Source organism: Abramis brama, assembly GCF_963993115.1.
Source record: "Abramis brama genome assembly, chromosome: 22".
NCBI classification, from domain to species: Eukaryota; Metazoa; Chordata; class Actinopteri; order Cypriniformes; family Leuciscidae; genus Abramis; species Abramis brama.
In genome coordinates, this window is record NC_139984.1 from 27,830,927 (window position 1) to 27,857,305 (window position 26,379).

Sequence of the window (26,379 nt, forward strand, 5' to 3'; positions counted from 1 at the left end):
GGGTTTGAGGACGACCTTAGAGTCACCTGGGCCAAACTCCAAGCATGAGGGGCTCACTGAGAGCGCCTGCAGGTCTCCTACTCGCTTGATAGATGCCAATGCCAACAGGAGAGCAGTCTTTAGCGAGAGAGGTTTCAAATCAACCGACTGGAGCGGTTCGAATGGTGGGCCCTTTAAAGCCCCCAGGACCTTGGAGAGGTCCCAGAGGGGCACAGAAGGGAGTCTGGAGGGGTTAATTCTCCTAGCACCCTTCAAAAATCGCACCACCAAATCATCCCTTCCTATCGACTGGCCAGCTATCAGGGCATGCTGCGCTGCAATAGCTGCCACATACACTTTGAGCGTGGACGGGGAGCGACCCGCATCCAACAGCTCCTGTAGGAAGGATAATATCACATCTACCTCACATGACTCTGGGTCTATACAGTTTTTCGAGCACCAGCTGGAAAAAACTGACCATTTTAAAGCATATAGGCGCCTAGTAGACGGGGCCCTGGCTTCGGAGATAGTGTTTAGGACCTTCTTTGGAAGGTCCCCGGGTACCCGTTTAGGGGCCACACATGGAGGGCCCATAAATCGGGTCGCGGATGCCATATCGTCCCTTTCGCCTGAGAGAGGAGATCTTTCCTCATTGGAACAGGCCAAGGGACTGTGTCTGATAGCTGAATCAGCTCCGGAAACCACGGTCTGGATCTCCAGAGAGGGGCCACCAGCAGTACTGGGCACCCGCTCTCCCTGACCCTTTTTATGACTTGTGGAATCATCGAGACAGGGGGAAAAGCATAGAGGGGGCGGTTGGGCCAAAGATGGGTCAACGCATCCCTGTTCTTCGAGAAGAACATTTTGCAATGAGTGTTGGATCTCGAGGCAAAAAGGTCTATTTCGGCCTCTCCGAACACACTCCATATCAGACGAACCGTCTGAGTGTTCAGGGACCACTCGCCTGGGGGAGTGTTGCCCCGTGAGAGCATATCCGCGCCCAGATTCTGGACTCCTGGGATATGCATTGCTCTCAAAGAGCGCAGATTGCTCTGTGCCCATATAAGGAGGTCTCTCGCCAGAGCATACAGGCTGCCTGACCTGATGCCGCCTTGGCGATTTATATAGGCCACCACTGACATGTTGTCCGTTCGGACCAGGACATGGTGGCCTTTTAGGTTTGTTAGTAATGCTTTCAGGGCCAAACCAACCGCTTTCATTTCCAGACAGTTGATGTGTAAGCTCTGCTCCGTGCTCGACCAGAGGCCGGAGACAGGCTTGCCCTCGTGCAGAGCACCCCAACCTAGGTTGGATGCATCTGTAAACACTACTTTCCTTCTGGAAACTACTCCCATGGTCACACCCTTGAGGTACCAGTCCTGAGCTCGCCAGGGAATCAGGGCTCTTAAACAACCGTGATTCACCATGATGCGCAGGCTGCCGGACTGCCATGCATGGGTCGGTACCCGGCGTTTCAGCCAGTGCTGCAGCGGGCGCATGCGCAGTAATCCCATACAGAGTACTGACGATGCTGCTGCCATTAGACCGAGAAGTTTTTGAAATTTTTTCAGGGGCGCGCGCTCGCGCGCTCTGAACGAGGCTGCTAGCGCCTGCACTGAGAGCGCGCGCTCTCGTGTGAGCCGCGCTGTCATCTCCACTGAGTCTAAAACTGTGCCCAGAAAAACTACAGTCTGGCTGGGCGTCAGTTTGCTTTTGGCAACATTGATTTTGAGACCCAGGCATTTCAAATGGCCGAGAATCAAATCTCTGTGAGCTGTTAGCTCTGCTCTCGACTGTGCTAGCACCAGCCAGTCGTCGAGATAATTCAGCACGCGCACTCCCTGATGTCTCAGTGGAGAGAGCGCTGCATCCATGCACTTCGTGAATGTACGGGGTGCCAGGGACAAGCCGAAGGGCAGAACCGTGTACTGATAGGCTTGACCCTCGAAGGCGAATCTCAAAAATGGCCTGTGATGAGGGTTTATCTGAATATGAAAGTATGCGTCTTTCAGATCCATTGTCACAAACCAGTCCCCCGGGCGAATTTGCGCTAGGATGTGTTTGAGTGTCAACATTTTGAACGGCCGTCTCATTAGAGCTTTGTTCAAATGTCTCAAATCTAGTATGGGTCTGAGACCGCCGTCTTTTTTCGGAATTAGAAAATAACGGCTGTAAAACCCTGAATATGTTTGCGCGGGAGGGATTAATTCTATCGCCCCTTTTGCTAACAAATTCTGCACTTCGGCGCGAAGCACGTGACCCACGCTGCTTCTCACTGAAGACTCGACTACCGCCTGAAATTTTGGGGGTCTGCGAGCGAATTGGAGCGAGTAGCCTCGCTTTATGATGTTTATGACCCAACTCGACACACCGGGGATGGCTTGCCAGGCCTGCACCCGTGTGGCTAGGGATTGAACCACTGAATGGGATGAGTCGCCTACATTGTGGGGACTCACTGCCCTTATATTGTGATTTGTGCACATAATGAGTGTTTGACTGACTGTACAAGCTTTCGCCTGTGGGGAAGTCATTTTTACAACATGGAGGGGGCCACCTAGTGTAGGGGGACCGTGAAACCATGGGTTGTGTTTGTGAAACATACTCTTTTTGTGCTTTATTTGGGTCGCCGTGAAAACGACGTTTGTTTGTAGAGGCGCGCTCACTGCTGCGGGCCTGTTTACAATAGTAAAAAACCCCAGCCGCCTGAGCTAAACAGGGAGCTGTGGGAAGTATTGTGGGTCTTTTTGAGGGTGGTCCCGCGAGCGCGAGACACGAGCCCTCTCTCTTCGTCCTTGCTAGGACGACTTCAGCGGTACCGGATCACTCACCCCGCTGGGCCGCGGGCCTTGGCGCCGGGGCATCGGGTAGCGCTTTGCCGGTCTCGGCTGGCGGAAGGTATCAGCCGCAGGGCGGGGCTGAGATACCTGCTTTGCCGGTCTGACTGGGTGCGGCGAAGAGGCTGGCTTGGCTTTGCTGGACGCTGAGCTGGAGCGCTTCGGCAGGAAGTGTCGCATTGCCTGGGACGCCTTCTGTGCCTCGGTGAATCTCTCCGAAAACCCTTTGACCGCCGGGCCGAAGAGGCCGGAGCTGGACACGGGGGCGTCGAGGAAACGTGTCTTGTCCGTTTCCTTAATCTCCGTCAGATTCAACCAAAGGTGGCGCTCTAACACAACCAAGCTCGCCATGCTCTTACCTATGGCCTGTGCTGTAGCCTTCGTAGCACGCAAGGCTAGGTCCGTAGCGCTCCTCAGATCGCTGAAGGCTTCCGGGTCCTGGCCAGTCTCGTCCATAGACTGGAGAAGCTTGGCCTGGTAGACCTGGAGCACGGCCATGGTGTGTAGAGCCGATGCAGCCTGGCCAGAAGCGGAATACGCGCGTCCGGCGAGGGCTGATGTAGCTCTACACGGCTTGTTGGGGTGGGTAGCTCTAGCTCGCCAGCTAGCCGCCGTGTTCGGGCACAAATGAGCTGCCACAGCCTCCTCGAGGGGCGGCAAAGACTCATATCCCTTTTCTGCTGCACCATCCACTGATGAGAGTGTCGCGGAAACAGACGAACCCACACGTGCTGAGTAGGGCGCTCGCCACGCCTTGGTCAGCTCCTCGTGCACCTCGGGGAAAAATGGCGCTGGTTTGTGACGTGGGGCCTGCTGGCGCCCCGAGAGAAACCAGCCATCCAGCCGACTACGGGGCGGCTCCTCGGGCGAGGCCCACTCGAGGTCGAGGTCCGCGACGGCCTTCGTCAGGATCCGAAGCATTTCGGCGTCGGAGTTAGTCCTGGTCGCTGAGATGCTGCCTGATGACTGAGAAGCTGTGACGGGGTCGAGAGAGCCCGGCCATTCCTCCTCAGACGCGGCAATCGACAGGCTGTCGTCGTGATCGCCCGATCCTCCGAAAGAGACAAGGCCCGCCACGTGGTGGGGGGGGCGCAGGCCTTCCTCGAAGAGAACTGGAGAGGGCGTCGTGTCTGGAGAAGGCGAAGCACGCGGGGACGCGGCCGGCGTGCGTTCGCTTATCTCCATGGTCTCGGGGGGCCTTTGGCTGCGGCGCTTCTTCTTCCGCGGCTGAAGTAGTGCCGGGAAGGGAAGAGCGGGTGACGCGGCATCGCCGTCTCGTAAGAGAGCTAGCCGGGTGCGCAGCACGGAGATCGGCATGCTTTCTCAGGCCTCACATCCGCCGGCGGAGAGCGCATTTTCCGCGTGGGCGGCTCCCAGGCAGGAAATGCAGCTCGCGTGTCCATCGGCCTCATGCAGCTTGAGTCCGCACGTGGCGCAGGATGAACTAGGCATTGTAAAAGGATATCTCGTCGTCGTCGTCGCCGGATAGCCACAGGTGAGACGGCGTCAGGGGGAAAACGGCTTGAAGTGCGTAGTCCGCTGAGAATGCTCGCTCAGGCTGAAGGGCTTTTTCCACGGCGAAGCTTACAGTATCGGTCAGAGACATGCAGTTGTCGCTGAAGGAGTGAAATCTGCTATAATGGCGAATTCGGGGCTCTGATATAGACTAAGGCCACGCCCCCTTGGGGAGCTCTGACGTGCAATGTTGCTCATTGGTGGCCTGTCAGAGGCGCCCGCGCCATTGGTTTAAGCAGTTGCTGCAGCACAGCCTATGAGCGAGCCGCGCTCAATGTGCTAGCTGTGCAGCTGCAAATGCGTTTTAAATAAAAGCTTCAGTAAATCGAGGAAAAGGAGTTTCCCCACTGCGTATAGCTACGCAATACGAAGTGACCGTTCGAAAGGGAACACCGCCATGATGGACGAGTCGACTCAGTCTGAAGGAGTTTCACAAAAGCTCAGTGAAAAGGGAGGGACTCACTTATCTCCCTTTCTTTCTTCTGTTAATATTCAAACAGCTCAAAGGAAACATACAACCGCACAGTTGTCTCTACTATCAGTGTGCAAATCTCGTTTTATTCATCTGTAATATTTAATCATTTAAACTTAGATTACAACAATCAATAATTTAATAATAATAATAATAGGTTAATAATAATAAGCAATGCATTATTGTTGTTGATATTATTATTCAATAAACAATAAAATCTGCACGCTGTTGTTATTTCGTTTAAACATTATGGACCATGGCAAGCAGACTTTGGATAAAAAAGAACTAAAACGAGAATCAATATCAGCGCGGTGTTTTCGAGATGCCGAGAGCTCCCATAGACAGTATATAAACGAGAGCTCCACGTCCGAGACTTCGACCGCTCCTACATGTATTTTATTAAACAGGTGAGCACATTTACATAAAACTAATTAATGTTATATAACGTTAGTTCAACAATGATAAAATGTTAGAATGTATGTTATTCTAATGTTGATCTAGCTTACTGCTAGTCTCATACAGACAGACTAACACATTCATTTCAACACATTCAAATGCAGTTTAGTGTGATAGTGTAATGTTAGACCAAGTGAAACAGCGCTGTGTTACCTCACAAGTTTAATTTGTCTAATAAACTGACCTGTGAGTTGTAATTCTGCACTTGCGTGTAGTTCGGTAAAATGAAATGTCCATATTCCTTTTATATCCGCGGGAAAATCCTGTAGTGTGAACTAGCCATAATGGTCTTAAACGTACAGTATGGAAATTTTTGCAGCTAGGGGTCGCTAACCTCTTTACAATAACGAAGGCGTAGTTTGATGACGCAACATTTGCTAAGAATTTGATTCATTATCAAAGTTGGAAACAGTTCTGCTGCTTACAGTTTTTCTCGATTGCTTAAACACTATAACCAGGCTTTTGAAGCCCATGTGTTAATCAATGCTGTGACTATGAGGGAGGCTGGGCTACGAGTAAGGCCAAATTTGAGTCGCTTTACCGTCGCCTCGAGAACCTCCAGGGAGGAGTGGAGGCAAACAAAATTCTATCACTGAATAAGAGACAAACATTTCCAATAGTCTTTGATGAGGTTTATTTTCTTGCAAGAAAAGGCCAGTATCGTACAGTCACACAGAGTGACACAGTGTGTGACAGTGAAGGGAGGGCATCCTTTCTCCTTTATAGTCTTGACTCCCAGAATGTTATCTTTCTAGGCAATTGATGGTATTTCAACCATATGTGGAACATCCTTAGACGTATCCATCATATTGTATCCTTGAGTGGAGGCCCTTCTGTCACGTCCAACACTCTTTACCATTCCAGTACAATTCGAATTCCATATTAGAATATGGTTTGTGTGTGCTCTTTTACTGTCATATGTTGGTCACACACATCTTACTGTAAGTAAATATAAAAAAAAAATTAGAGGAGAGAGTAAAAAAAAAAGAGTAAAAAAAAGAAGAGTAAAACAGGAAAAAAATATATTTGTGTGTGTTTTCTGTGTATGAATAAAAATGTGCCAATGTATCCACTGGTTGTGTCTTTTGTGTTCATTATGATTTTGAGGGCTTGTGTGTCCTGTCTGAGGGCAAAGTTTGGTTTTTCAGCAAGAGTGAATGGTTTTGAGTGTAGAGCTTCATTTTGACCTGAAAATAGGATGTTTGGGGAACTGGGTGAGACGTTATGGATTTGTGTTTATAGTTTTGAGAATACGAGGCATAGTTTCAAGAAATGTGTTTAAGCAATCGAGAAAAACTGTAATATTTTTTCATCACCTGTCATACTTTTTTTGTATACTTTGATGAATAAAAAGTAAAACAATAATAATAAAAAAAGCAAATTTATAGAAATCTTTTGTAACAACTTTAATCAGCAAGGATGTGTTAAATTGATAAAAAGTGATAGTAAAGAAGTTAGAAAATATTAGAAAAGTTATTAGAAAATATTTTTTTTAATTTTGAATAAATGCAGTTCTTTTTAACCTTTTATTCATCAAATATATTAGGCAGCAGAACTGTTTCCAACACTCATAATAAATCAGAATATTAGAATGATTTCTAAAGGATCATGTGATAGACTGGAGTAATGATCCTGAAAATTCAGCTTTGCATCTCATAAATAAATGATAATTTAAAGTATAATAAATTGAAAACCAATTATTTTAAATTGTAATAATATATCACAATATTAAAAAAAATTCTGTATGTTTGATCAAATAAATGCAGGCTTGATGAGCAGAAGAAACTTCTTTCAAAAACATTAAAAATAGTAATGTGTCCAAACTTTTGGCCTGTAGTGTATATATATTAATTATTTTTATTTTATTTTATTTTTTTATCGCCAATTTTTTACCCGCCGTCCATTTTAAAATAGACAATGCGCCATTTCCCATTCCACTTCTTGCGCATGTTTTCGTGACAAAATGTGGTTTTGGGACCGGATAGAGTCGATGGGTGACAGAGTTGTTGCCAGCTCGTGTAGTCTGTAACCCCCTGTTGCAGATCATTTACGTAGTGTCACATAGTGTGAACATCACAATGACTTCAAGACTCCAGAGCAAGTCATGTAGTCTAAACAGCACAGCTATCTGCCAACGTTTAAAGTTGTGTAGTGTGAACTAGGCATAAGTAGTACTTATAGGGGACCTTGTGTCAAAATGATTAATGACTTTGACAGGTTGAACTTCCTGTGACCTTTATGATTGATGGGTTGAACTTCCCAAATGAGGTCATGGGATTAACATTTGCCCTATCGATCATGTAGTTTGACAGTTAGTTTTGCCCTATGACCTATCTAGTCCTAAATAGTTTTGACAGATAGTTTTGCCCTATTTGAATAGAACAGATGTTTTGACGGCCGGTGTCATGTTGTAGTTATGTGTGTGTGTGTGTGTCACAGACAACAAGCTTTGTGTCATGTGTGTGAGTGTGGTTATATGGTGTCATGTGTGTGGTGTCACAGGCATCCCCAAGCATCGCGCTCCCTCCCACCCTCGTATTCCAGAGCAACGGGCACTGACAGCTGTTATGCCTGAAACTTAGCCATCAACATCCAAACTAAACATTATCATGGTTTAGTTGTATTTTAAATCACTGTTTTTTCTTTTTTTCTTAAAAATGATCTTGTTTAATCGTATTCATATTTATCAGGCTGATATTTGTAGAAATAAGCAAAAAAAACAAGTTAATGGCCTTGTGTCAGACTTTGTGACACTTAACTTTTTATTCTAACTTTGAAAAGTGTAATACATTTGATTTTTACACATAGTGTTTTTTCGCCAACTGGCCAACTCCCCAACAGATATTTTATTCTAATATTACTTATTCTAACCCTACCAGTCCACTAATACTCTACTAACACTAATGAGAGTTTACTTTACACACTCTGACTCTCACAAGCGAGTTAGTGGGCATGCAGGTGCAACACTACTATAGTCAACAACCAAATTATGACTTAAAACCGTTTTAAGTATTACATTAAAAAGGCGTAATTGACAAAAATTGTAAATTATGACAAGTTGAAATTATGACTTAAAAAGTTGAAATTATGACTATGCGTCATAATTATGAGATGAAAAGTTTAAATGATGACATACTAAATTGAAATTATGATAGATAAAGTAAATATTCCATAGTGAAATTTTCTGAATTCAATATAATTGTATTTGTGAAAATGATTCAGTACTGAAACAGCATTTATGAGTTTTTACATATCTTCTGCATGTTTCTGCAGTTCGTGTAGGCCTCTAAGACTGAATAACTAAAAATGATTATTGATGAACTTGAATAACTTGAATTTTGTTGGCAATGTAAAAAAATTGTCTTCCCATACCGGGAGTCGAACCCGGGCAGCCTGGATGAAAACCAGGAATCCTAACCGCTAGACCATATGGGAGACGTTGATACTTCCCGCGGCACATTTGAAAGGCTGCACTGCACGGTACAATATAATGCTGGATCATAGTTATGCCGAGCCACAGGAGAAGGAATCCTCGTCGCCAAAAAGCTAAAATTTAATTTATCGGTATGTAAATAAATATCGGGATAGCTTTTCCCAGGTGGAAAGAGCTAATGAAGGAGAAAGACTTTGAAAGGGAAGTTGCCTGCTTTCTTCTCGACGGGTAAGTCAAAGGTACGGTCTAAATGACAAGCTTGGTTGTGTAAATCATTATATAGGCAGCATAACGGTAGAACATGTACAATTAAACTCGATGAAGCGCTATCGGAAGACATGTTGTCATAGATTCTTGGCACATTTACCAAAGTTGAAAAAGCGAGTAGGTGGGAGAACCGCTAGAAAGCACTATTCGTTTAAATGCAAAATAGAATTTCACCGCTAGAGGGGAGAAATTCTTTTGGGAGAACTAACTTGTAGTAGGGTCTTTAACAAAAAGGCCTGCAAAATCGAAGAGGTCAAAGGGCATAGCTTCCTGCTATAGCTCTCCCCAAAGTCTGTTCATGCGGCCACCATCAACAAATGCTAACATTTGAAACTTCTACATGTATTTTGAGTAGATGACCGATAGTATATTCTCACACTGATATATTTCCGCACTTATTAAGGATAGATCGGGAGATACAAGTAAAAATGATCTTATACGATCTTATACTTTGAATTAAGACGATGTGTGATTTTTACTTATCACACATTGTGTCTCTCAAATTGTGTGGTGATTTTCCAAATGATACAACTTAGTCTAAATAAGAGCAATGTGAAGTCCTCGGATTTCTTAAAAACAACGCAGCAGCAAAACATTGTGACAAACTTTGTTTCATGTTGTATGGACAAAAGATCTAAGACGTCTAAGTACAGTTTTTCAACAATCTAAAGTTTTTGGACAGACGCTGTTTAGTAAAAATAATACCCAAGTCTTCTAAGAAGATAAATAGAAGATATGATTTTAATAAAACTTTAAAGATTTTATTTAAACTTTTAAGGTTATGCTTTTAAATGAATTTCGTATAAACTCTGGATGTACTCTGGAAAGGCGTTAGCAGACTAGATGTACTGCGACATTGTCCCCCGAGACTCATCTGGTCTGCCCCCCTATATCCTGAAGCTTCAGTTCAGACTGTAGTTTATCACTGAAGGGTCTGGGGATGTTATAGGACAACATAAACTATTTGCTTTTTTGGATCGTTTTTATCATTGCTTAAAGAACTACTTCGCCTCTCTGGAAATGTAAGGTGATTTTATTTAGCTAAAACTTTGTTTACATTTTATTAAATTATTTATTTATTTCATTTTTAAAAAATGTACGGGATTATGCAGTGATGGTACAAAAATCAATATGGCCCCCACCATAAAAATTGAAACCCCCGCATGGACAAAAAAAATGCTGATTGAATCTTTTCATATAAATAAGATTTAAGACGACCAAGTACAGTTTTGAAACAGACATTGTTTAATAACAATTATACTTTAGATTACCGTTAAACAAAATCATTACAGTAATCTTCTAAAAGATAAATAGAAGATATGAATGTATTCAAACTTTAAAGATTTAAACAATCTTTTAAAATATCTAATGTAAACTTTTACGATTATGATTTGAAATAAATTTAGTGTGTACAAAACTTTGGCTCTGGAAAGGCGTTAGCAGACTAACATGACATACGCTCTGACACGATGCACAAAGGCTCGGTCTGTCATCCGATATCCTGAAGCTAACATTATTGTCCATTATATACTTTTAAAAAGAACAGAATATTTTTTCGTATGGACAATGATGTGTTAGGAGCTACTTCTTCAATTCTCTCTAAAATAATGTAAGACAATTTTATTTTTATCTAAACATTGCGATTGTTTATTCTTTTTACAAGCATTTCATTATATACTTTTTAGTAAGATATATTGTATAAGCATTTCATTTATATACTTTTAAAAGAACAGAATATTTTTCAACCTTAGTAAAATTATTTTATAACCATTTCACTTATACTTTTAAAGGTATGTTTTTCAACTTTTGTTAGTGTGAGATTTCACCATACTCTGGTATGCAAAGGAGGGGGTCAGAGCTCACATGCGAAGGGGGCGCGCACAGACAGACACACACACACACACACACACACACACGTGTGTTTTACTTTTTGACGCACATACATTAGAAGCGCGCGCGCTCCTTATGTTTTGAGACAGTGTGAGGTCATTCAGGAATGACTATATGAATTCAGTTGTGTAAAACAATTTTGAACCCATTCATACATTTTTGTGGACATCGATGGTAGGACATACTTCAACTTTCTAAAACATGTAAGATGATTTTATATTCTTTTATCTAAAACAATTGGATCAATAATATACTTTTAAAGGCATGTTTTCAATTTTAGTTTAATTATTTTTGTGACATGAATGGTATGGACATCGATGTGTTAAGAGCTTATTCAAATCTCTAAAATAATGTAAGATGAATTTATTTATTCAGCTAAAACAATTGGTTTTAGTAAGCTTTTTATATACTTTTATTCAGCTAAAACAATTGGATCAATAAAATATTTATATTATACTTTTAAAGGCATGTTTTCAACTTTAGTTTAATTATTTTTGTGGACATCAATGGTATGGACAATAATGTGTTAATTTTAACTCTGTCATTTTATATTCTTTTATTTGTCTAAAACTTAAATAATTGGTTTTACTAAGCTTTTTATTTTATATTCTTTTATTCGTCTAAAACTTAAATAATTGGTTTTAGTAAGCTTTTTATTTTATATTCTTTTATTCGTCTAAAACTTAAATAATTGGTTTTAGTAAGCTTTTTATTTTATATACTTTTAAAGGATGCAAAGTTTTTGTGTGACATACACTTCTCACTTTTACTGCGGAGGGTGGGAGGGAGCGTCTGTGACACATGCCATATAACCCTTCTTGACACACACACACACACGACACCATATAACCACACTCACACACATGTCCTATATAACTTGACACCGGCCGTCAAAAACATCTGTTCTATTTAAATAGGTCAAAACTATCCTTCAAAAATATGATTTAGGACTAGATAGGTCATAGGGCAAAACTAACTGTCAAACTACATGATCGATAGGGCAAAGGTTAATCCCATGACCTCATTCGGGAAGTTCAACCCCTCAATCATAAAGGTCACAGGAAGTTCAACCTGTCAAAAGGTCAAAGTCATTAATCATTTTGTCACAAGGTCCCCTATAAGTACTACTGGCATAACATGAACATGACAGAGTATTTTCCGCAATCCCTAATTTCAAGTAAACCAGACGATACCAGCTTAACATGTAAACACTCGATGACTGGCAGGTAAACTGGAGGACTGCAGCATGACGTTATTGAAGGGGTGGGCGAGTTTTAGGAGGAGGGAAGACCACTCTCTTGGTGAGGGTGAACTCCAGCTGTGGCATCTGCTTCCTCAAACCACTTCTGTCCGTCTTTTGGCTCACGTCACTGTTCACCTGCGTCAGAATGGAGAGTAGATCTGTTCCCCTACATGCACAGACACACAAAATCAGAGATCAAACGGAGTCAAATTTAGATAGTTAAACTTACAGTTACTTCCAACCCAATCAGTGGTTTCGCAGTGGATAAAACCTCATCCACTAATGTATGTTAGGAGTGGAATACTGCATACTGAATACTGTGCAGTGTACCATACTCATACAAAAAAAAACGGTAAATCAAAAGTAGTATACTTTAAATATGTGACAGAAATAATAAGGTAGTATTTCAAATTCAGTCAATGATTTAAGAAATACACCAGTTCATCCACCAAACTGGAAGGGTATTACATGCATACAGAACAAATCTGCCTACTGTGTAAAGCAAAGGCTACATACTGCTACAGCTATAATATGGTGTCGCAGTATTGTTATTGGCAATAAATGTGATATTAGCCTGATGTGAATATTTAAAGGGATAGTTCGCCCAAAAATGATATTTAAGCCATGATTTACTCACCCTAAAGCCGTTCGAGATGCATACGTCAATCTTTTTTCAGACGAACACATTTTCAGTTATTTTAGAAAATGTCTTAGATCTTTCAGTGGTTATAATGTGAAGCAATGGGGTCCAGCTGATTCAAGTCGGAAAATGTACATGCATCCTTCTCAAAAATAATCCATCCGTCTCCAGGGGGATAAACGAAGGCCTTCTGAGGGTAATCCGTGCGGTTTTGTCGTAAAAATATACATATTTAAAACTTTATAAACTAAAATAACTGGCTTCCGGTGGCGGTCGGTGCGCGTTCACAGAGATGAATGCGTTGTGACGTAGAACGAACGTTGAGTTTTGTTTTGCTCTGCTCTCTGGCTCCGCTGTCACGTTCGTTCTAACACAATCAATTCTAAATGTAGCGCAGCTTTTGCGGCTTCATGTCACGCCCATAGTTGCCCATAAATAGTCTGTGAAACGCCCACAAGTTAATATTCATCTATTGCGAAATCATGGCAAACACAGAGAGGAAAACCAAGAAACATAACTTCACTCACGTCATTACGCATTGTGATGGCATCATGGCATTTTATTACCATTCATTTGATTGCATCTGACAAGCTACAGATGTGTTATGAGGATGAATTGCATAACATGCCAATATTATTGCAGAACATATTTCACTTTTCGTTTTGTAAATATGTGTTCATTTGCATTTCTGTTGTAATCTTCGTTTGATTTTGTTTGTTTTACACTGCAGATCGATCAAACGGGTGTTTGTGTAGGCTGTCAATTGTAAGACTTGCTTTGTGAAGTCTTGCTGTTATTTATGAGAGGCAGTATTGCCATTTCTTTTACACAACGGTCTACAGTTTCACACACTTTCACGTGTTTCTTCCATCTGCTGACGGTGTCGCCATTTCTCATTTCACCCGTTTTTGTGCGTATGCCTGGGTCAGAGTTTGCGTGAAGGACCGCACATTTTCCCGTCAAGTTTGCTTTTTATAAATACCAATTATTGCGTAGAGAGCGGCGTACGCCGCCTTTTGTGAGTATGCAACGTTTATAAATGAGGCCCCTGGTTCAGAAAGTAAAAGTCCTCCTCAGTATTTTGTTCCAATCACCTGGATTTGCTAATTAGCACCGTTTTTCAGCCAGGAGAACTAATTCGTGAAGTCAGCTGGCTGAGGTCATGGGTGGAAGAAACATATAGCAGGACTTTTTCTTTCTGACCCCTGGACTTTATAGCTCTGCTTATGTGAATAGCATTGTGTTGTCTTTGAGGTGTGCTCACCTTGGCACCAGCAGTTGTAGATTGTGGCAGAGGGACTGTATGAACCAGGTTCCCTTCCCTTTTTCCCTGTATGAGACATAGTGTGGTACAGTTGAGGTGGCTAAGAGGTAGTCCGCCATCTCAGGGATGGAGTCTCTGGGTACAGCTGCGTCGCTGACTGGCGTAACCTCATCTTCTGGGAAAGTTTGAGGAAACACTGCTCTCTGCTCCTTGGTCCCCCTGCAGGCCTGGATGAAGAACAGTTTGGGTTTCTGGAAGAGTGAGGAGCACCGATATGGACTCAGAGTCTCCATCAGCTCTCTGAAGGTGACGGTCTTTCCATCGACCCCGAAGATGCCATCAACACGTCCGTGGCTCAGCACGCAACACACCACGCAGTCCGCCAGTGTGCGGTCACGGGCAGCCAGGTCCCTCAACACCTGCAGCATACGCTTGTGATCGCAGTTCTGCTCAACCACGACCTCAAAGCCCAACCACTGGAACACAACCTTCAGACTGTCTGTACAGACACACACACAAGTCTCCCACAGTGAGGAACTTCAAAATAGTTAGTAATATAAAATAAGACAGAATTCATGTAGTTTACTTGCTGTTATCGTCCTCCTGCCACATACTCTCTTTGGTCATGGCTCCATGGTTTGCATTAAGAAAAACAAGCGTGTCGACATGTGAAGTTATGGTTATTGTGCGCTTGAGTACTCAATGGCTTCTGACTAGTGGTTAAAGAACTCGACTACCCGACTAGTCTACTAGTGACTACTATGACTAGTCTTTGTTAAAGAGTTATAACCAATGAACCAATCTAACCAACTACGACGTGAATCGCAATGATACAAACTTGTTTCAAAGCAAAAAGTCTTTAAAAATCGAACAAAAAGACAAAGACTGTGTACTTAAGACTGTGTATTTAACTACTTTAATTAGGGAAAGAACTATCCATTCCATTAAGAATGAATTAATTCCATTAATAATATCCATTAATTCCATAAAGCACGGCGAATGACATGAATAAAAAATGATTGGAGAAAAATAAAACTATTGCTTTAAATATTTTGATTACAGAAACAATATTTTATAATTATTGTAAAATATGCATATATTTAGAAATATTGAAGTATTTTGACAGTATAGCGAGACCAACTTGATTTGTCACTCGCTGTTGTCACGACGCGCACACGAAAAGGTGAATTCCAATAGCATCTTTATTTAGTGTAATCCGTAATCATATCCACAAACAGGTAAAGGGTCATAATCCAAGTAAATCAGTCCAAAACAAGAAACAAAATAAACAAACCAAGACAGACTCTGAGATGCGGGTGACACAATACAAGGACTCCGTGACAGACACTAAACAGGCAGGGTATTTAAACACAGAAACTAACGATCATGATGGGGAACAGCTGGGTGCAATGAACAGTGATGAGAGTAGACAAGGATTGTGGGGAATGCAGTTCTTAATGTGACAGACACCGTGGGGGAAGGAGGACATCTAGTGGTAACCAGGGAACACAAACCAGACACTGTGACATAACCCCCCCTCTACGGAGCGGCTACCAGACGCTCCAAGACGTGACAGAAAACACAAGAGTCCAGGCGGGAGGTGGACTGGTGGAGGATCAGGGGGAGGGATGGGGGGCCAGGTCCATGGAGGGAAACGGGGACAAGGGGTGACAGATCATCTGGCGACCAGGGAGAAGCAGATGACCCATCGGGCGGCCAGGGCGGAGTAGGACGTGCAAGCGGCCAGGGCTGAAATGACAGTCCATCGGGCGGCCAGGGCGGAGACTCTCCCTCGGGCGACCAGGGCGGAGACCCTCCCTCGGGAGACCCTCCCTCCCATCTTGTCTGAAGACACAGGTTCGGCGGCGGTCATCTTCTCCGAAGACACAGGCTCGGCAGACGTGACGTGAACAGTCTCGGCGGCGGCCATCTTGTCCGAAGACACAGGCTCGGCAGGCGTGACGTGAACAGGCTCGGCGGCGGCCATCTTGTCGGAAGACACAGGCTCGGCAGATGTGACGTGAACACTCTCGGCGGCGGCCATCTTGTCCGAAGACACAGGCTCGGCAGATGTGACGTGAACAGTCTCTGGATCAGCAGAAATGATGGATCGCTGGGGTGGCGCAGGCAGTGCGAGCAGCTCGGGCGGGGCCGGCAGATCAGGACGCCTGGGCGGCGTGGGCAGAGCAAGACGCCTGGGCGGCGCGGGCAGAGCAAGACGCCTGGGCGGCGCGGGCAGAGCAAGACGCCTGGGCGGCGCGGGCAGAGCAAGACGCCTGGGCGGTGTGTCAGGGACGGTAGTCACCTCCGGGATGGTCTCCGTGTTATGAGCCACCAGACTCGGGACCACCGGACTCGGGACCACCGGACTCGGGACCACCGGACTCGGGACCACCGGACTCGGGACCACCGGACTCGGGACCACCGGACTCGGGACCACCAGCACTGGGACCACCAGCACTGGGACCACCAGCACTGGGACCACCGGCACTGGGACCACCGGGACAGTCACGGAGGGAGTCTTCCTTCTCCTCCTCCGTTTCAGGACCACCGGACTCGGGACCACCGGACTCGGGACCACTGGACTCGGGACCACCGGAATTGGGACCACCGGAACTTGGACAACCGGAACTGGGACCACCGGAACGGGGACCACCGGACTCGGGACCACCGGAACGGGGACCACCGGAACTGGGACCACCGGACTCGGGACCACTGGAACTGAGACCACCGGACTCGGGACCACCGGGACAGGAATGGAGGAAGTCTTCCTTCTCCTCCTCCGTTTCGGGGCCACCGGAACTGGGACCACCGGACTCGGGCCACTAGAACAGGCTCTGTGCTGGACGGAACCAGTGGCGTTAAGTTGGGCACTCCTTCTGAAAATCTAAATCCAACGGATATATCCCTCATGCTGCGGAAATGAAGGTATTTGACAAACCTGTCAAAATCCAAGATCTCCAGTCCCCTCATTTCCCAGGCCGGCAAGGGATCATCCAGGCAATTATTAAAAATGTCTTTAATTGCCGTGTCATTATATCCCATCCCACTGGAAAGAGTACAAAAAATCACCCTCAATTCTTCCACCGTCCGGCCCTGCTGGCGTAAGGAAAATAAATTCCCTACTCTCTCCTTCTCGTTCCAGGTGAAACGATGAGAGGTACGAATACCTGTGCTGCTGGATTTCTTCATTTTGACGGAGTCCTTCTGTCACGACGCGCACACGAAAAGGTGAATTCCAATAGCAGCTTTATTTAGGGTAATCCGTAATCATATCCACAAACAGGTAAAGGGTCATAATCCAAGTAAATCAGTCCAAAACAAGAAACAAAATAAACAAACCAAGACAGACTCTGAGATGCAGGTGACACAATACAAGGACTCCGTGACAGACACTAAACAGGCAGGGTATTTAAACACAGAAACTAACGATCATGATGGGGAACAGCTGGGTGCAATGAACAGTGATGAGAGCAGACAAGGATTGTGGGGAATGCAGTTCTTAATGTGACAGACACCGTGGGGGAAGGAGGACATCTAGTGGTAACCAGGGAACACAAACCAGACACTGTGACAGCTGTGCAATCTATGGAAAAGAGATTAGAACATCACCCGTAAAAAAACTCTATCACACTCTAAGCAAATGTTCATATCGGTCTGAACAGGCACATTAAAGGTGGGGTATGTAATTCTTTTTTTGGCCATTTTTTCAAAATCACTTGAAATCCTATTCCTAACCCACTTACAGCCACTGAGTTAGAAGCACTGAAATGAAAATTAAGCAATTTAATCATCTGTGGAACGGGCAGGACTCGAAAAACTCCAGCCAATCATTTCCAAGACCACCTAGAATCATTGGACAGTAAGTGCGTCAATCAAACGGTCGTACCATACCCCCTCCCCCCATCCATGTCCATGTTCTTCGAATGGGTGGAGTCAAAGGAAAGAAGGTAGGACCATTTGAGTTGTGTATTTTCAAAATCTGCCGGCCGTTTTGCAAATCGCATACCCCACCTTTAATAGTCGTTCATTCAAATTAAAAGTCATTGCAACGAATTCTAGCACCATTTTGATGTGAATGGGCCTTTTATATTTATATATTTATGGAAGGAGAAACCCGAGCCATATCTAGAGACCAGAATATCATAAAGGCTAGGCTCTTTTGACTTGGGCTGTAACAAAAAACCCAAGAAACCACATAGCAACACACTAAAAACCACTCCACAACTAATGTTATGATGGTTATCAGGCTATTGGCATGATCATTGGTTTTAGTTGTGTTTGTTACACTAACCTTTGTCAAAGTCTGTTCCTTCTCTGTTTCCCAAATCGCATGCACTGAAGTCATAGTTGTTGATGATGAGACAGACTCCTCTCCTGTCCCCTTCCATCTCATACTGCTGGATCACCAACAAACGATGCAGTGTTAAGGCACGTGAATGTGAGGAACGTCATGGTTTGATTTAAGCAGGGGTGTCCAGTATAACACAATATAGTTTAAACTAATATAGTCAGCTACACAGATCATGGGCAAATAGAGCAAAACTAATAAAAGTATTGCATTTCCCAGAGAAACTTTGCATTCTCTCGCAAAAGTATTGAAATCCCCAGAGAAAGTTTGATTTCTCTGAAAAAAATTGCGTTCTCTCGCAAAAGTATTGCTATTCTCTGAGAAACGTAGCAATCTCTCACAAAAGTATTGTGTTCCCTCAAGAAACTTATCAAAATAGAATCAAAATATTCTGAATAGAAAACTGTTCATAAGAAAGACTTTAATGTGGCTTGATGTAATAAAGATAGCGGTGCCAAAAATATGTTTGCATGTGTTTGATTAAGCTTAACATGTTCTGAACCTAGAATAAAGATCTAATTCGTAAAAGGTCTTACCTCTGGATTTTCAGTCGAGGACAAGTTTGAGCTGATTTCCACATGCTGACTCTGATCTAAGACAAAGACATGAACATTTTTTTTTTAGTATAGGATAAAAACAGAGATCAAACATGATGTTGTATTGGACATTTCCTACAGTACCTCCTCTCAGTGGCGTACCGCACATCTCTGAGGCCCCCCCGCAAAGAAGGCGACGGGGCCCCTCCCACCAGCAGTGATGCTATGCCTATCAGTGATGCGCGGGTCAATGTATAAACAACCCGCACCCGACCGACGTTTTAAACTAACCCGCCCGCAACTCGGACCGCAAAAAAAAGAAAAAGAAAATATTGTACCCGACCCGCATTTTTTAAAAGTAGTAAATGCTCATCGTTGCGTCGTTGGGAAAAAAAAGAATATAGCCTAGGCTATTCTAATTTTGTCAAGAATTATAAAAAATCGTCAATAAGCTCATAATTTGTAAATAGTCTAAATGTTTAGTTTTAACAACAATTTTAAAAAGCTGGCTATGTCTATTTTGATGTTTCTGTGCAAGTTCAGCAGACAGTGAGTTTCGGGTTTGTTCCGAGCTCGTGAGCGGAGAGCTGAACCTATTCCACTCCGCTCACTCATTCCGCAGGGTCGCTCGCTCAACCCAGAATGGCCTGCTGGTTCGAAAATATGTGGAATAAGGGCTACCTCCGACTAATTTTTTTTTTTTTCTAGTCGACTAGTAGTTGTTCATTTAAGCCATTCGTGGACAAATCGCCCCTTTATATTAATTTAATTAGCCTACTTAAATAGGCTATGTCTATTTTGATAATAAGCGTTATGACCGCACGCATAAAGCTTGCCACAAAGAACCGGTTAAAGTAATGATTATGAATGTGTCTAAATTAGCAAGGAGACATTTAATTGTTTAGTAATAAACTGGTGTTTTCTGTGTCGCTGCAAAGATGAAGTTGACAATTCGGACTCGCCATGAACGCCAGAGAGAAATGCACATTTCATTTGGATTACATAATCAGAGAGTAGCCTATTTATTTTGGTTTGAATATTTTCGTTTAAAAGTAGACAATTGATTGATAAAACAGTGATCAAAATTAAGATACAATTTATACAAAACGAAAAATCTTTTAAAAAGAGTTTTCAATAAAACAAAACGTCGTCAAAATCATGTTTTACCAAAAACAGCGCCGTTGCTAGGAGGGCGCCAGCGCCTCTGCCTCTCAGCGGCTCTGCCTCGCGAGTGGATGATGATAGCCCTGAAGACGCCTAGCAATGATAGCCTATACATTAGTGGTAGTATACCTTTAGTTAAGTTATACCTTAAGAGTCTTCGTAGCGCGCTAATAGACAATATTTTCGGAAAATGCAGCCCAGGTATGATGCGTAATGGAGATTCCAAAGCGCTCTTCTTTGGTCAGAACCATGGAGAGCGATCGCGGATAGGTCCGTCCTATGCACCGAAACTTTTAACAATGCAACAAAATATTTAAAGAGCATCAAGCTATTAAAATCTATATTATGTATACGCACGCACAGATAATAACAGCTATATTAGTCAATGTTTTTTTTATTAAGTTAAGCAGTGATTGGATAACGTTTTTTATTTTTTTATTTAAAGTTTTTAATTTAAGGCCCACCCACAATTGGTCTGGCTTATCCAAAACTGAAATCCTGGCGCCGTGCCTGGTTGGTCGTGCCAGTTTTGTGGCTATCAAATGTGTAAATAGCATCGCAAGAAGTACACATGACAAAACCAGCACATTGGTCATCATCTTTCATTATTTCGGCAAATGTCTCTCACACTCCCACAGCTTCCACTCTCCAGTCTTCACCTTTTCTCTTGCCGCCTCCATCTCTACCTGCAGACTGAGCTCGTGCGTCATCATACTTCTTGCCAGTTATTCAGCCAATAAAGTGTAGACCTATGTATTTCATTGAAAATAGTGTCTAGTAATATATAAATTACAAAGGTTTAATTGGCATCTTTATTTCAAACGACCCGACCGACCGCGACCCGAATATCATTAAAAATATTTTTGGATGACTCGTAACCGCGGGTGACCGCAGGCACCCGCTCATTTCGGATCAACCCGCGCATCACTGTAGGCTATAGTGTTAATGACAAGTCAAATGTAAGAGAAAATTGATTTTTCCTGATTGCTGTTTTAGAAAATTATTTAGCATTATTAAGAGTTTTTCACATACTTTTTCAATCATTGCACTACCTTCACGCTTTGCGTGCCGTTTCTCCAGCATGACACGGCATTCTAAATTCATCTCAAATTCATTTGCCGCGTCTTGAGTTTTTCAAAGCAAAAACACGTTCTATCCTATGTGGTGTGTGAACGCCTTTTAGAAGGGCCTGGGCGGGGCCCTCCAAAGAGGCGGGGCCCTCCAAAGAGGCGGGGCCCCCACGCACCGCGGGGGCTGCGGGGGTGTCCGGTACGCCACTGCCTCCTCTAATCTCAGAAGCTCCATTCAGACTTCTGTCCACCTGGTCATCCATTGTGTCCTCTGCCAAGAAGAACAACGCCAAACAAATAAGCTTTGAGTTTGATCCATTTTAAATTTTTTGTATATTTAAATTTGCATGAATTCCCATTTCTTGTTAATAATTTTTGTTAAGTTTTACATGGAGTTTCTACATTACTTTCTGCAAAACATGTAAAGTAACTTCACCTGATGTCGGCGGTGAGGGCTGTGGAACGAAGAGAGAAAGAGACAAAGTTTTACAGCTTAGTAGTAAGTGCTATTTTAACAAGGTGAAACACAAATGGAGATGCTTAGCATAATGTTTTTTATATGTTAATGTTAATTTATTTTTATTTATTTTTCAGAAAGAATACATTAAAATTATCAAAAGTGTCAGTAAGGACATTTATATTGTTACAAAAGATTTCTATTTCAAATGAATGCTGTTCTTTTGAACTTTCTATTCATCAAATTTCAACATTGATAATAATCAGAAATGTTTCTTTAGCATCAAATCATCATATGAGAATGATTTCTGAAGGATCATGTGACACTGAAGACTGGAGTAATGATGCTGAAAATCCAGCTTTCATCACAGGAATATTAAATAGTTATTTTAAATGGTATTAACATTTCGCAATATTACTATTTTTACTCTATTTCTGATCAAATAATGCAGCCTTGGTGAGCAGAAGAGACTTCTAGCAATATTGGATAATAATAAACATTTTTTATAATTAAACATTTTTTATAAACATAAAAAAAAATGTAATTCCTCCTCTTGGGTTCCACAGAAGAAAGATGATATGAAGAGGAGTAAAATATGAACATTAATGCAAATTAGGCAAATTAAGTTATACCGGAGCTGGTGTGTACGACACGGAATAATTAATCTCGGTCTCTTGAGCAATAACCATTTCACCAGCTGCAATAGGACAGAAAACAATAGCAACCATAATAATACTATGATTCACATTGTAGAGCATGCATAAAATCAATCAAAACATTTTGTAGCAAAAACTCTAGTCTACAAGATCCAAAAACACCTCAGACCCCAGAGGGTTAATCTCCTTGCCGTTTTGATTTACAGTATTTTAACTTATTTTACATATAAGAGAGGCAAATTAATAAATGTTTCACACATCACATCATTAAATAATAAAACAGTCACACTCACAACTCTCTGTTTTGTATTGAACGATTCTTTTTTCTAATCCGGGATGGATCTTGTTTATAATTTCCTGCAGAATGCCCAAATTATCTTCACCCAAAAGGTCTTCCTTCTCCATCTCCAAAAACAACTGCAGCAGCGTCTAAAATGCATGTTTTTAAAGCAGATTTAATCAAACACCACATGCAGAAATGTGACGTCAGACTAAAACTGGTGACGTCTCTCACCATTGCCTTCTCCAGTTTTTTGCGCGGTAGTTTGTCGTTGAGTAGGAATTTAATGTTGTTCAGGTCCTTATCACAGATGGACTCTGACACCTCATACAACAACTGTCTGAAATGCAGAAAAATAATACTGTTCATTATTACAAAGTTACTTTAAAGACTTTTTATAGTTCCTTGTCAAATAGTCACCGCAAAAAAAGAGTTTACGTCAAACACAACTAGATGAGTTAAGTTTGATGACAAACTTTGATGTTAACTCGACAAAGCCTTGAATGTTTAAAAAACGTACTCGGTTACTAACGTAACCTTGGTTCTCTCTAGAGAGGGAACGAGTACTGCGTAATATCTTACGCTAGGGGAAAACCTCTTTTCCACGAGATACTGAAGCCAAAAATTATCCTTAATTTTGCAATAATGTAAAACGCATTGCAGCAGCATGCAGACATGGGCGAGACAGCTCGCGCGCCCATTGGCTGCTCTGCGGCAACTGCACCAGCCTATCGAGAGAGGCCCCTCATGACGTCAGAACCAATGAGGGCGCTTCGCGCCCAATACGTCATGTCCCGCCCAAAGAGGGTGGGGCTCGGCTATAAATATAGCCTCGAGAGGCTGGTTTGACCAGTTTTTCATCGCCGAAGCGAACCAGAGCGTGATGCATGCACGGCAAGATACGCAGTACTCGTTCCCTCTCTAGAGAGAACCGAGGTTACGTTAGTAACCGAGTACGTTCTCTTACGAGAGGTTCTCTCGTACTGCGTAATATCTTACGCTAGGGGAACACAGTGTAAAACGCCGTGCGTGCTTGAGATACAACACTAAAGTCCCAAGGGCAGGTGCCCGGGGCTCATACAGTGCCTAATCACACGGGACTCACAGAGAGTCCGGGAAGAGGGGCTAGAATAGCATCATTCCTGTAATATAGAGCTCTAATAAGAGCAGATTATATCAAGTGTTCCACACAGCCAGGGCGAACTCGGCCTGGACTGATAAATATGGGGGACTTACGCACTGCCCACAGAAGTATACAGACGATCAGTGATCGACGCTCTAGCAGTTTCAGCATCCTGAGCCGATAGCATCGGGCAGGCAATACTGAAAATTTAGACCGAGAGCAACTTAGCTTGTAAAGCGGGAACCTCGAGGTTATAAAACCTTATAAATGTAGACGGGGAGGCCCATCCTGCCGCCATACAGATATCTTGCAAGGCAATCCCACTAGACCAAGCCCACGACGAGGCCATGCCTCTCGTGGAGTGCGCTTTGACGCCTAATGGGCATTGCAGGCCCTTAGATGTATAAGCTAGCGCTATAGCATCAACTATCCATCTGGATAAACTCTGTTTTGACGCGGCTAGTCCCTTAGAACGTCCGCTGAACAAAACAAAGAGCTGCTCCGTCTGTCTGAAAACGGATGCGCGAGACACATAGGCTCTTAACGCCCTGACCGGGCAAAGGAAGCCTGCGTCCCCTTCCTCTTCAGATACCGGCAGGGCCGACAGGGAGATCACCTGTGCCCTAAACGGTGTATTGAGGGATTTAGGAACATATCCGTGCTTTGGTTTGAGTATGACTCTCGAGTCATTAGGTCCAAACTCTATACACGTCGCGCTCACTGAGAGCGCTTGCAAGTCCCCTATGCGCTTCACTGAAGCGAGAGCCAAAAGAAACACTGTTTTGAGAGACAAGTGTTTTAGGTCTATTGATTGTATTGGCTCGAATGGGGCACCTTTCATGACTTCCAGAACCGTGGAAAGGTCCCAAACGGGAACCGAGGGAGGTCTGGGAGGATTCAGCCTCTTAGCTCCTCTAAGGAAGCGAATGACCAGATCGTTCCTTCCTAATGAGTGGCCAAGCGTTGGTTCAGCGAACGCTGCTATGGCCGCCACATAAACTTTGAGCGTGGATGGGGCTCTGCCCTTATCCAGAAGCTCTTGTAAAAAGGAAAGAACCTCCGACACCCCACAGTGTGAGGGTGAAGTGCCACGCGCTGTACACCAGCTAGTGAACACAGACCATTTTGAGGAATAGAGCCGTCTCGTAGATGGAGCTCTAGCTTGTGTGATCGTGTTTAACACTCCCGCTGGGAGGTTAATGGGTACCCGTTGATGGCCCACACGTGTAGGGACCAAAGCTCCGGGCAAGGATGCCAGATCGAGCCGTTTGCCTGCGAGAGGAGATCCCTCCTCACCGGTATCGGCCACGGGGTGGTACTCGTCAGCTGCATCAGGACTGGAAACCAGGCTTGGTTCGTCCATAATGGGGCGACGAGTAGCACCGGGCATCCGTTTTCCCTGATTCGCTCTAACACCTGGGGTAGAAGCGTGACGGGGGAAACGCATAGAGCGGGCAGCGGGGCCAGACGTGGGCCAGCGCATCCCTGCTCTTGGAGAAAAATTCCTGACAGTGAGCGTTATCTTGAGACGCAAATAGGTCTATTTTCGCTCTGCCAGATGTCCTCCACAGCAGTTTGACTGTCTGCGGGTGTAAAGACCATTCTCCTGCCGGAAGATTGTTCCTGGACAGTCTGTCTGGTCCCACATTCAGGTGGCCGGGCACATGCGCTGCTCTGAGCGAGCGCAGATTGTGCTGAGCCCAGACCAGGAGGCGTTCCGTCAGCCTGTGAAGGGTTCTGGATCTGATACCTCCTTGGTGATTTATATAAGCCACCACTGACATTTTGTCCGAACGGACCAGGACGTGGTGTCCTATTATATGGGGACAAAAGGGGATGCAATTATAAGGGGATGCAATTATAAGGTCCTATTATAAGGGGATGCAATTATATTGCATCCCCTGTAGATGCAATTGGAGTAGAAATGGGAGAGATGCCTCTAGATATTAGAAGGGAAAAACTGGCAATTACATACTGGGTAAATCTTCAACAATCAGCAAATAATCACCTTACTCGCAAAGTATTGGAGGAGTGCTGGGAATACTCATATGATGGAGGACACAGTTTTGGATGGAAGAGCAGAGTATGGGCTAAGGAATGTTGCATGGACAATAAGATCTTCTGTCCCAGTATACCACTTACTGATGGAACCATGGAAAGTCCCTGAACCGCTTGTAGATTTGAGTTTACTAGACAAGCCCAAAGAAAAGTACATTGGAAATTAGGTTAATGCTTTTTTAAATAACACATTTTATTCAGTATTACAAATATTTACAGATGGTTCTAAGGAACCTATCAGTCAAAAGGTTGGATTAGGTGTATATATTCCACAATTTAAAAAACAGATTAGTTTGAGGTTGACTGATGAGATGTCTGTGTACACTGCAGAGTTAACAGCTATAATAATAGGACTACAGTGGGTCGAACAAGTCAGACCAAATAAAGTGGTAATATGTTCAGATTCTTCTTCAGCTTTAATTAGTATAGTACATGCAAGATCAGACAGAGAAGATTTATTAATGGAAGTATATTTATCACTATACAGACTGAAATAGGCTGGAATAGTGGTGTATTTCTGTTGGGTACCGCACACATTGGGGTATCTGGTAATGAAGTTGCTGATAAACTAGCAAAAAAAGCACTAGACAAGAGGGAGGTGGATGTTAAAGTACCTATGGGGAAAAAGGAGGCAAAATCGATTTTAAAGAGAAAGTTAATGAATAAGTGGCAAATTAGTTGGGACAGTAGT

At 43.5% G+C, this 26,379-nt stretch overlaps 1 protein-coding gene across 5 annotated transcripts in view; it reads right to left on the reverse strand.

Annotated features, from left to right (window-relative positions):
- The window catches only part of LOC311072880 (caspase-8-like), a 36,475-nt gene that overhangs the window by 1,333 nt on the left and 8,763 nt on the right, over window positions 1-26,379 (reverse strand). For 2 of the 5 annotated variants that reach the window (XM_084098225.1, XM_084098224.1), the window contains exons 5-12: window positions 22,742-22,847; window positions 22,521-22,656; window positions 22,204-22,268; window positions 21,551-21,569; window positions 18,881-18,936; window positions 18,288-18,393; window positions 13,994-14,492; window positions 4,722-12,255 (exon numbers count right to left, since the gene is read on the reverse strand). In XM_084098225.1, coding sequence (XP_083954351.1) covers window positions 12,099-12,255; window positions 13,994-14,492; window positions 18,288-18,393; window positions 18,881-18,936; window positions 21,551-21,569; window positions 22,204-22,268; window positions 22,521-22,656; window positions 22,742-22,847 — 1,144 coding nt within the window. In that variant the 3' untranslated portion in view covers window positions 4,722-12,098. Of the gene's footprint in view, window positions 1-4,721; window positions 12,256-13,993; window positions 14,493-18,287; window positions 18,394-18,880; window positions 18,937-21,550; window positions 21,570-22,203; window positions 22,269-22,520; window positions 22,657-22,741; window positions 22,848-25,638; window positions 25,820-26,379 lie in introns of all 5 variants that reach the window. The other 3 variants (XM_084098227.1, XM_084098226.1, XM_084098228.1) reach the window with 3 other exon arrangements.